At 39.0% G+C, this 12,190-nt stretch overlaps 1 protein-coding gene across 2 annotated transcripts in view; it reads left to right on the top strand.

Annotated features, from left to right (window-relative positions):
* Window positions 1-11,492, top strand: part of LOC140453408 (putative transmembrane protein 244) — a 46,132-nt gene extending 34,640 nt beyond the window's left edge. For both annotated transcript variants that reach the window (XM_072548056.1, XM_072548055.1), the window contains one exon: window positions 6,544-11,492. In XM_072548056.1, the coding sequence (XP_072404157.1) occupies window positions 6,544-6,635 (92 nt within the window). In that variant the 3' untranslated portion in view covers window positions 6,636-11,492. The remainder of the gene's footprint in view (window positions 1-6,543) is intronic.
* Window positions 11,493-12,190: the final 698 nt, after the last annotated feature.

Here is a 12,190-nt window from a genome sequence, read left to right on the forward strand (position 1 = left end):
TATCGACACAGACATCTTTGCTATAAATTCTGTGTGTTAGGATTGAGCCCTCCACTACCACCTGATGAAGGAGCGACACTCCGAAAACTAGTGTGCTTCAAGTAAACCTGTTGGACTATAACCTGGTGTTCTGTGATTTTTAACTGAAAAAGCTGTCTTAGTAAGAGGATTAAATTACAACTGCCAGGATGCGGACAAGAAAGATTTCTTAGCAGCATTAGAAACAACACTAAAAGACAACCAACTCACAGAAGAAACCCAGCAAACTGTCAGACAGGTAGTTGCACCAACATTAAGCAGAAAAAGGAGGGTAACACACTTAATACACAAGAAAGGAAAGCACTGAAAAGATGAAAAAAAGATAGAAACATTGTTATCCTACCTGCAAACAAAGAATGCTTGACAGTCATTCTAAATCAAAGAGACGACATTGATGAAAGTGAATGCGCTACTTACAGATACCAACACTTACCAACAGGTGGCAGTAGACCCGACCCCACAGCGAGAGAACCGAATCACAGCGACCCTTGGACTTTTTTTTTACAACCATGGTGCACCACACAACAGACCATTTTTATAAGACATGGCAGCCCTACTTGAGTTATTTGGATATAGATTTGTCAGTTATCTTAACTAGGGCGTTTGTTTAACCAGAATGGTTAGCTTTGTCAAGCCCTGGGCCCTGAAAGGGGTTTGCTGAGTTAATACGGATATATATACAGTGCTTCCATTCCTTTGTTTGGGAGTTTTTGTGCTGAGTATAGCTGTTCTGTTTTTTTGTGTTTTTTTTTTGTTTTGTTTTGCTTTTTTTTAATCTATTAGTTAATTACTTATTTATTGGTGTTGCTTTGCACAGTGTTAGGGTTTGTTTTGTATTATAGGGTAGGCTGGTAGTTAGTAGATACTGGATTAGTGGTGCTGGAAGAGCACAGCAGTTCAGGCAGCATCCAACGAGCAGCGAAATCGACGTTTCGGGCAAAAGCCCTTCGGCTTTTGCCCGAAATGTCGATTTTGCTGCTCGTTGGATGCTGCCTGAACTGCTGTGCTCTTCCAGCACCACTAATCCAGTATTTGGTTTTCAGCATCTGCAGTCCTTGTTTTTACCTGGTGGTTAGTAGACAGTAGTTGTATTGTAATTGTGTTTTGTTTTCCTTTTATTATACTGATATTTGTTATTGATTGTATTTTTCAGTAATTTTTTATGTTTGTAAAGTTAAAAAATTTGCTAATAAATATATTTACAAAAAAAACTTCAGAAATCTGGAGAAATAAATAAGATTGATTTCTAAAAAATGAAGCCAGACGGATCCAACACACCACGCTTCTAGGGATTACCCAAAATTCACAAACCAGGAGCCCCGCTCAGACTCATAGTCTCACTGCCTGGAACACCAACTTACAGACTGGCCAAGGAGCGACACCAAAGACTAAAATACTGAGTAGAAGACTCACGCCACTCCATCCACTCCACCCAAGAATTCCTGAAGACTATCAAAGGCACTAAGATAGAAGAGGATGAAATAATGGTGTCCTTTGATGTAACAGCCCTGTTTACATCAATCAACATTAACCTGGCCAAGGAAACATTTATTACACTACTAGAAGACCCAAAGACACATACACCAAACACCACCAACTTCATCAGCAAGGACAGTATCATCAAGCTAGTGGTCCTATGCTTTACCACCTATTTCACCTTCAACATTAAAACTTAACAGACAAACCAATGGAACACCCATGGGATCTCCGTTATCAGGGTTCTTAGCAGAGGCAGTAATACAGAGACTCGAACAAACAGCTCTGCCAACCATCCAACCCAAGATTTGGGTCCAGTACGTGGATGACACCTTTGTCATCACTAAATGAAACAAATTAGAGGAAACCTTCAAGAGCATCAGGAATACCCTTACTGGCATAAAATTCATTAAAGAGGAGGAAAACAACAACAAACTGCCATTCCTAGATGTCACAGTAGAACGAACAGCCAATGGGAAACTTCAAACCAGCGTCTATGGAAAACAATACGTACGGACAAATACTGAACTACAGAAGCAATCATCCCAACACCCACACACAAAGCTGCATTAGAACATTATTCCAATGAGCCACCACATGTTGCAGCACAGAGGAACTACGCAGAGCAGAGGAAAATCATCAATACGGTATATTTAAAAAAAAAGGTACCCAATGAACACAGTCCGCCGATTTCTCAGCAACAAACCCAAACAAGCAGACAAAACCCATCCAGAAACCCTAGTCATTCTCCCCTACATCAAAGACATCTTGGAAATGACTGCCAGACTACTCAGGCCCCTTGGCATCATGGTCGCCCACAAACCCACCAACACACTAAAACAGCCTGGAGGCCCACTGAAGATGTTACCTAGTAGGGTAACGAAACATCTGGAAATGAACTTTCCAGCTCAGTGAGCAAACCTATATCCAGAACCTCAACCTGAACTACAAATCTTCTAAAACCTCGCTGAGGGCATCAATATCTTGGGCTGGAGGCTTGCTAGAGCTCTGCGGGAGAGTTTAAACTAGTATGGCAGGGGGTGGGAACCTGAGCTCTAGCTGAGGATGGAGTATGACGTACAGCCAGATACAGCGTGCAGAGAATCTGAGAGAAGGGATAGACAGTTGATAGGGCAAAGTTGCAGTCTGTGTGATGGGTTGAAGTGTGTCTCTTTTTTAAATGCATGAAGTATCAGGAATAACGGTGATGAACTCAGAGCATGGATCAGTACTTGGAACTGTGATATTGTGGCCCATCACAGAGACATGGATATCACAAGGGTATGAATAGTTGTGAGATGTTCCAGGGTTCAGATATTTCAAAAGCAATGGTGGTCGGGGGGTGTGGGGGGGGGGGCATTGCTAATCAGGGATGGTATTACAGCTGCAGGAAGGGAGGTCATCAAGGAGGGTTTGTCGACAGATTCAGTATAGGTAGAAGTCAGAAACAGGAAAGGAGCAGTCACTTTATTGGGCATCTCCTCCACCCCCCACAGCAACAGAGACACAGAGGAGCAGACTGGGAGGTACATTTTTGGAAAGGTGCAGAACTAAGAGTTGTTGTCATGGGTGACTTTAACTTTCCTAATATTGATTGGAACTGCCTTAGTTCAAATAGCTTGAATGGATCAGTTTTTGTCAAGTGTGTCCAGGAAAGATTCCGCTTGTAATATTTAGATAGGCTGACGAGAGGAGAGGCCTTATTGGACTTGGAGCCAGGCCAGGTGTCAAATCTTTCGGTGGGAGAGCATTTAGATAATAGTGATCACAACTCCCTGACCTTTACTGTAATCATGGAAATGGATATCAGCAGATGGTATGGGAAAGGTATTTAATTGGGGGAGGGGGAATTATAATGCTATTAGGCAGGAACTGGGTGTCTAAATTGGGAACAGATGTTCTCAGGGAAATGCATGACAGAAATGTGGAGTTTGTATAGGGAGGACTTGCTGATAGTGCTGGATAAGTTTGTCTCCATGAGGAAAGGACAGGATGGTAAGGTGAAGGAACCCTGAGTGACAAGGGATGTCGAACATCTAGTTAAGAGGAAGAAGGAAGCTTACTTAAAGTTGAGAAGGCAAAGATCAGACAAGTCTCGAGAGGGTTACAAGGTAGTCAGGAACTGAAGAATGGACTTAGGAAAGCAAGAAGGGGACATTAAAAGCTTTAGTGGGTATGATTAAGGAAAACCCTAAGGCATTCTACGCTTATGTGAGAAACAAGAGGATGGCCAGAGTGAGGGTTGGGTCAATCAGGGATAGCGGGGGGAACTTGTGCCTGGAGGCAGAGTGGGGAAAGTCCTTAATGAATACTTTGCCTCAATATTCACTACTGAGAGGGACCTTGACATTTGAGAGGACAGAGTGAAACAGGCTGATATGCTCAAACAAGTTGATGGTAAGAAAGAGGATGTGCTGAAAATTTTGAAAAACATAAAGATAGTTAAATCCCCTGGCCAGACAGGATATACCAAGGTTACTACAGGAAGTGAGGAAACAGAGTGCTGTGTCTTTGGCATTGATCTTTGCATCCTCACTGTCCATTGGAGTAGTCTCGGATGATTGGAGCGTGGCAAATGTTATTCCCTTGTTCAAGAAAGGGAATATGGATTATCCTGGAAGTTACAGACCAGTCAGTCTTCTGTCTGTGGTGGACAAATTATTGGAGAGGATTCTGAGACACAGGAGTTATTATTACTTGGAAAACTATAGTTTGATTAGAGATAGCCAGAATGACTTTGTGAGGGACAGGTCATGCCTCACAAGCCTTATTGAATTCTTTGATGGTGTGACCAAATATATTAATGGAGGTAGAGGAGTGGACATGGTGTACATGAAGTTTAGCAAGGCATTTGATAAGATTCCCCAGGTAGGCTCATTTAGAAAGTAAGGAGGCATGGGATACAGGGAAATTTGGCTGTCTGGTTACAGCATTGGCTGCCCCATAGAAGACACAGGATGGTTGTAGATGAAAAGTATTCAGCCTGGAGCTCAGGGACATTCCACAGACATCTGTTCTGGGACCTCTGCTCTTTGTGATTTTTATAAATAACTTTTGGATGAGTAAGTGGAGGGGTGGGATAGTAAGTTTGCCGATGGCACAAAGGTTGGTGGAGTTGTGGATAGTGTGGAGGGCTGTTGTAGGTTGCAATGGGACATTGACAGGATGCGGAATTGGGTTATGAAGTGGCAGATGAAGTTCACCTGAAGAAGTGTGAAAAATTGATTCATTTTGGGGCATAATTTTAAGCTAATTGGAGGAAGGTTTAGGGGAGATGTCAGACACAGAGAATGGTGGGTGCATGGAATGCACTGCCAGCAGTGGTAATAGAGTCAGATACATTAGGGATATTTAAGCAACTTTGGATAGGCACATGGATGATAGTAAAATGAAGCGTATGTAGGTTAGTTTGATTTTAGAGTAGGATAAAAGGTCAGCACAACATCGAGAGCGAAAGGGCCTGTACTGTGCTGTACTGTTCTGTGTTTGACAACAACTTGCATTTATTTAGAGCCACTAAAATAAAAAAAACCCAAATCAGGTCTCAAATGAAATTTAACATGGAACCAATAAAAAGCACTAAATTTAAGCCTTAATTAGTAAAGTATTCTTTTGAACTTATCTTGTGGGTGTGAAGAATTCCAGGTTCGCCTGGATGTTTCGCCAGGCTCTGTTAAGTCCTAACAGAAATGTAAATCTGAAAGAGGAATGGAGGGGGAGATTGGCTGATTGTCATCCATCTCGGAGTGACTCGAAGTTCCACTTTTCATGGGATTTCCTTGATTGTGATAAAATCATTAGGAAAGGCCCAGTGTGAATTACTTATGAGGAGAATCAGCCAGAGCAGTTGTATTAACCTTGCTCGTATTCTGCTACTGATTTGCAGAGATCAGCAACCTCACCAGCTATCACTTAGAAACAGAAGTTTCACAGTCTCTTCTGAGTATTATGGTTTAATATCTACCTCCTTCTTAAACTGTGTTTGTGTTAAGGAGTCATTGTGGTCATACAGCATGGAAACAGGCCCTTTGGTCCAACAAGTCCATGCTGACCATAATCCTAAACTAAATTAGTCCTACCTGTCTGTGTTTGGTGCATATTCTTCCAAACATTTCTTTTTCATGTACTTAGCCAATTATTTTTTAAACATTGTAACTGTACTCGCATACACCTCATCCTCTGGAAGTTCATTCCACACACAAACTACTCTCTGTTTAAAAAAGATGCTCCTCATGTTTTTTTTAATCATCCTTCTCCTTTCACTTTAAAAATACACTCCAGAGTATTGAAATTCCCCACCTAGGGATAAGACACCCACCATTCACATTATCTATACCCCTCATGATTTTATAAACCTCTGTAAGGTCAGCCCTCAATCTCCTTCGCACCAGTGAAGAAAGTCTTAGTCTATCTAGCCTCTCCTTACAACTCAAACCCTCCATTCTGGCAAATCTTTCGTGAACCCTCTCCAGTTAATAAAATCCTTCCTTTACATGGTGACCAGAATTGGATACAGTGTTCCAGAAGAGGCCTTAACAAGGTCCCGTACAACCTCAACATGACATCCCAACTCCTATACTCAAAGGTCTGAGCAATGAAGGCAAGCATACTAAATGCCTTCTTAACCACCCATTAACATGTGTTGCAAACTTTAAAGAATTATGAACCTGAACCCCTAGGTCTCTCTATATTTCAACACCACCCAAGGCACTATAAGTCTTGCTTGTGTTTTTTTAACCAAAGTGCAATGCCTTGCATTTATCCAAATTAAACTCTATCTGGCACTCTTCTGCCCATTGACCCACAATTTCTTTGTTATGTTAGATTACCTTCTTTATTGTCCATTACACCATCAATTTTGGTGTCATCCTATAAAATAACACAGCCTACTTTCTGTACTATTAGTTGTGAGGTGTGTTATTGAAGCATATTGAACTCAAACGACTATCACTATTTGTGAATTAGAAATATCATATTTGGAAAAGTGACAAGAATAAATGTTTTAATAACATTTTGCTTTTTCTACAGGGGGCGGCTTGTTGATGATGATCTGTAATGGACAGCTGGTGGCACATTGTGTTTGCCAAAATAATCCTGCTTACTCTTCAAGTAACCTCTGAGAGAAAATGATGAAACAAGGCCACAAAAATCAAAAGTTCAGGATAATTCCCCCATCTAACATACCTGCATTGATTTTAGTGAGCAGAGAAACTGCATCCTTCCTCAGAAATAATTCGTGTTAAATGTTTGGAAATCACAGCTTGTATTTTATATGTAACCAGAAAAGATCTGTTTTTCACACAAAAGTCAAGTGGATCATGGGCAGCTTAACAGAAAGACTAATGTGATTTTAAAACCGGAACTTTCTCTATTCCCCTTTGAATTTTGATATTTGTTGCTTTGCAAAGGTAATTCCATAGAAGACACCAAACAGAGATAATTTTAATTTTATCCAATTATGTGTGCATTAGATCTGCTTGGAGAATGTGGTGTCTAACCTGCCCTGCACAGTAAAGCATCAGAACTGCTGCAGCAGTAATATGTCAGGAAGTAATTGGGAACTCTTAAAACATGTCTGATCAGATCTTTATATGAGTAATCCAATCGTACAATATTAAAATAAAAACCAGAAGAGAATATAGTACACCAACTTAAATAAATATTTGAGAATTGAAGGATTTCTTTAAAGATAACTCAGAATCAAATTTCCTATATGCCAAAATAAAAAGTACATGCATTGTAAATAATAAATAGGCTTAAAGTAGAATCTAAGAACTCCCAAAAATACTAATTCACAGTATTCATATAAAACATGAAAACTACAATCTGATATTTTCCCACTAGGTAAAGAAATCGTCTACCCTCAAAAGGTTAAAATGTTTAATATTTACCTTTTGGAGGGGAATGACCATGCATTTTTTATTGCATTCAATATTATATCCTTCCACTATCAGTGGCTTCCTTTACTTTTAAAATGTTAATAGGTAATATATGGAGTTTCAACAAATTCAATTTTAATACATAAAAATCCCCTTCAAGTTGAAAGGTTATTACCATATTCTGGATTTAATGCGATTGATTCCTATACTGCCACAGATTGACAACTCTACCTTGTCTGTTGAGTTTTTTTTATTATCTCCTCAACATTGTAAAATAAATTATTTCTGGTGAAACTGTTTGAAAAAATGAAATGTCCAAGGCAGGTGGAACTCAAATCCTCACCTTCTGGCCCAGAGTTAGAGACTCTATCACTGTCACAGACACAGGAAACTGTTCAGTTATAAGTTCTAGTTTAGTTTTGTAGAGTTAGCAAACTGGCAGTTTATCATTATGTTTTGGTAGTTCTTGCTTTGGCATTCTGCCACAGTATATTGTAGAATTCACCAAGTTTTAGCTGTCTTTAGTAATGTTGCATGTCGACTGATTATCTTAGCCTTTATTTGTCCTAAAGATTTTTTTAATTGTTGGTTTATCACTTAAATATCAATTGTGGGGATGGGGGAGGTGCTCAGTAGTTGATATTTAAACAATATTCTCTTTTACTGCTGTCATCCAATTTATAGAATGTCTTGTGCAGACATACAGGACTCCGGACTGGAAAAACTGGATGCTCATTCACTGTTGTATTTGAGAGTCATCTGGATGTTTTAATGTTAAATAAGGGACATCTTCCATTGCACTTTCATTTTCTTTTACATGTGTTTGCAGGACTGAAATATAAATAACTGAAGTAGATGAAATGGAATATGTAAAAATGTATATCAGATCAATCCATATCTGAAAGTTCAAGGTTTTCATTAGTTTTATTTCTCATAATTTTCAGAACATTGTAGGATACTTCAAACTGCATTAAAGGTGATTGAAAAATTAAGTGCACTCAGTTTTGTATTGCAGCTACATCCCATCATTTTCATTTGGACTCATTTTTATTTGGATTATGAAATCATAACTTATATTTTTATGAAATGTGTTTGGAAATAATATGAAAATTAAACCTTTTTATTCTTTTAGGAAGAATATTTCTAACATATATCTAATTGACATAGAAAACATGGCATTTAAAAAAAGTATTGATAAAAATGACTTTCGAATTTAGGCTCCAGATACAGGAAACTGTTCAGTTGATAGTTCTAGTTTGGTTTGCAGGGTTAGTAAGGCAACTTTTGTTGTATTTTGGTAGTTCTCGATTGGCATTCAGACATGGTGGACACTAAAATTCACCAAGTTTTAGTATCTTTGCAACAAACTGCTTGCAAAGCTAAGCCCAGGCTTTCTTGAACTGAAAGGAAACATACTTGAACAAACAAAAATTATTGGTTTTATCATACACTGCTGACCTCTTTAGTCAAATTAAATGCTGTGAGAATATACATTTTAGGTTATAGGTAATAAATAAAAGTATTATTTTAAAAAATCAAATAACACTGTGTAAAAGTCACATTGGGTTCTTTAACTTACAAAAGCTGTTGAAAAACAATAAATGTTTCAAAGATCTTGGTAAAAGTGATGGTAAGAAAAAGTTGAAATGAAAAACTGGATATCTTCAGGTTTTCCAGTAATACCAGATTATAGCTAACAAGGAAATTGAAATCAATTAATGAACCTAGAACACCAACCTTGATTATGTCCTTCTTGATGCTTTGAAGATCAAGCAATGACAAACAAAAATTGAGAGAATTACTTGAGGCTGAATAGATGTAAAGTATGTTTGCAATGATAGACCTGTAATCAAATTAGTTCCACAATTACCAGGGAGGTTCTTTGTGTGCCAATCTTTAACCATTCCATTATATTTGGGATGAGTTAAAGCTGGATTGTGACAATGCTGCTACTTTAAAAAGGTTGTTTTGCCCTTGGTTCTTTGAAGAGAGATTGGAAAGGTACAGGTGCTGAAGTAGCAAGAGAGTCAGCCGAAGTCAATAATGTAAGAGGCCTTTAGCTTTTTTAAAGCAGTTGTACAATGAAAAGGGGGTGTCCAGTTCTCCCAGATCAGGCTTTCTAGTTTTTCTTTAGGTGTAGCAGTTACAAGGTATTTGGCTCCCAGAAGGATCAGAAGCTTCAGTAAATGTTTCCAAGCTGTGACTTTCTCTGAAATCTCTCTTGATGTGGCACTCTCCTGGATTGGAAAGCTGCCTGTAAGAATCTGTGTTGTAATGTACTTTTTCACCAAGGGATGTGTTTATGTGCTGTTACTATACTGGCATAGTTAATTAGTAATAGGTACCATATCTAGTGTTTGGTTAAGTTTTCCAGTAGTTGTTATTCTAAATTCCTCTTTCTTATGCTTGTATTTTAACTGCAGTGTTTAAATAAATTGTGTTTAGTTTATGCCAAGTGGTTTGACCAGTTGCACCACACCTGGGACACCCACTTCACATCTGCCTTTAAAGAAAGAAAAGGTTAGGGTCTAGGCTACCTTCTTAAAATATTTTGAGGGGGTCTTGCCTGGTGTATAACAGCTTGTCAGCAGGAGTCATCACTGGTACAGGTGATCAATTAATGGTTTGCTTCCTTTTCCCTTTCAAACAGTAGTTAAGTTCACATATGTCTGAGATGTTTGACTGACGATGCTAAGTTTGTTGCAAGGTTGTTTATGTGCAAACCATTCAAGATAAGGCAACAATATCTTAATTGAAGGTACCCACACGTCACACAAATATGCATTCAGGCAAAAACAAATCCCTTTCTGCGCCAGATACAGAAACTATTTCTGAATTTGTCCTCCTTAACCCACTAGAAGCAACAGCAAGGTAAGGCAATGGCTTAGTGATATAATCATTGGATTATTAACCCAGAGACCAACATCGTATTCTAGGCTTGAACCCTACCATGGCAGATGTTGGAATTTGTATTCAATAAATTATCTGGAATTAAGAATCCAGTAATAATTATCAGAAAAAATCCATCTGGTTCACTGATGTCCTTCAGAAAAGGACACTCCTTACTTGGTCTGTGATTGCAGAACCTCAGCAATATGGTTGACTTTTGGATATAGATGATCCCGAGAATTGAGGAAATGTTACAAAGGATTGAAGACGCTTCAGCTCTTCTTGTTAGAGTTAAGACGAATGAGAGGGGTGATCTCATTGAAATGTAAAGGAGTCTTAAGGGGCTTGACATGGTAAATGTTGCCTCTCATGGGAGAGTTTAGGATGAGAGGCAGTCTCAGAATAAAGTGGTGCCAATGTTAGATTTAGATGAGGAATTTACTCTCTGAGGGTGTGAGTCTTTTGAATTCCTTGCCATAAAGAGCTGTGGAAGTGGAATCCTTCTGTATATTTAAAATAAGATAGAGATTCTTGATCAGTCAGGGATCCAAAAGGTTAATGGTAAAGGACAGAAAAATTAGGAATACCGAATCAGCTGTGAACCTACTGAATGGCACAGCAGGCTTGAGGGGCTGAATGACTTCCTTCTCTTCCTATTTCTTACAGTTTTTTACATATTGAACCCCTTGCCGTTAGCCAATTTCATCTGGGCTGGGGAAATTATTCTGCCATGAATGGTCTTCCATCATTACTAGAATTTATTTCATTTACATGATTGCAGAAATAGCTCAGAATAATTTCATGAGTCTCAAAAGAAATGTTCTGTAGGCATTAATTTCCCATGGCGAAAGGAACTATGACAACCTGGTCGTCAAGCAACAAAAGCCAAACAGATAATAAAGTACAGCTTTTACATCTGAAATCCTACACATAAAATGCATTTTCCTATTTTTAGCTGCATCCTAGAAATCTTTCATTCGCTCAGTGATTGGCGTTTAAAGGCTGTCACATGGAGTAATTCTCATAAACCTAATAATTACCAATAATATAACATATTATGAATGTTGAAATCTGAAATTAAAACAAACTGAGTAACACATACTGAGTAAATCAGGCAGCATTTCACACACATCGTGAATGTTTTTCAGAAATTGTTAATTTTATAAGAATGGATTTAATTACGGAACTGTCAATAAAGCCACTGTGATATCTTGCTGTTGTATTTTTCTTCACATGGGCCTCCCACTCTGAACTTTTCACAGATAATTCTTTCAGGTTTAGTAGGGTTCAGAAAGGTGGCGGGGGGGGGGGGGAGGCAGAAGACTTATGGCCTTTAAAGAGAAAAGAATCAATTTCTGGCATATTGCACATTTTGTTCATGAGTACAAAGTCTCCTTTTTCCAAAAACACAGCAAAAATTAGCCATGGCATCAGTCAGGGCTTGGTCATCCTTCTGACTCCCCAGAGCCTGTCCACTGTCCACAAGGTTCACATCAGGAATGTGATGGAGTACTCCCCACTTGCCTGAATGGGCACAGTTCCAACAATACTCAAGGAGCATGACACCATCCAGGACAAAGCAGCCCACTTGATCGGCACCGCATCCATCAGCATTCAGTCACACCACCATTAACACTCAAGGCAGCAGTGTGTGCCATGAACAAGATGCGCTGATGAAATTCAGTGAGGCTCCCTAGACAGCATTGGGTGAATTGGCCATGTTAAATTGCCCATAGTGTTCAGCGCTGTGTACGTTAGGTACATTAGTCAGGGAAAATGTAGAACAGTAGGGTAGGGGAATGGATCTGGGTGGGTTACTCTTTGGAGGGTTGGTATGGTCTTGTTGGACCAAATGGCCTGTTTCCACACTGTAGGGATTCTATGACTAGAGCAGAGATATATGCTGA

The sequence above is a fragment of the Chiloscyllium punctatum genome, chromosome 27 (assembly GCF_047496795.1).
Source record: "Chiloscyllium punctatum isolate Juve2018m chromosome 27, sChiPun1.3, whole genome shotgun sequence".
NCBI lineage: Eukaryota > Metazoa > Chordata > Chondrichthyes > Orectolobiformes > Hemiscylliidae > Chiloscyllium > Chiloscyllium punctatum.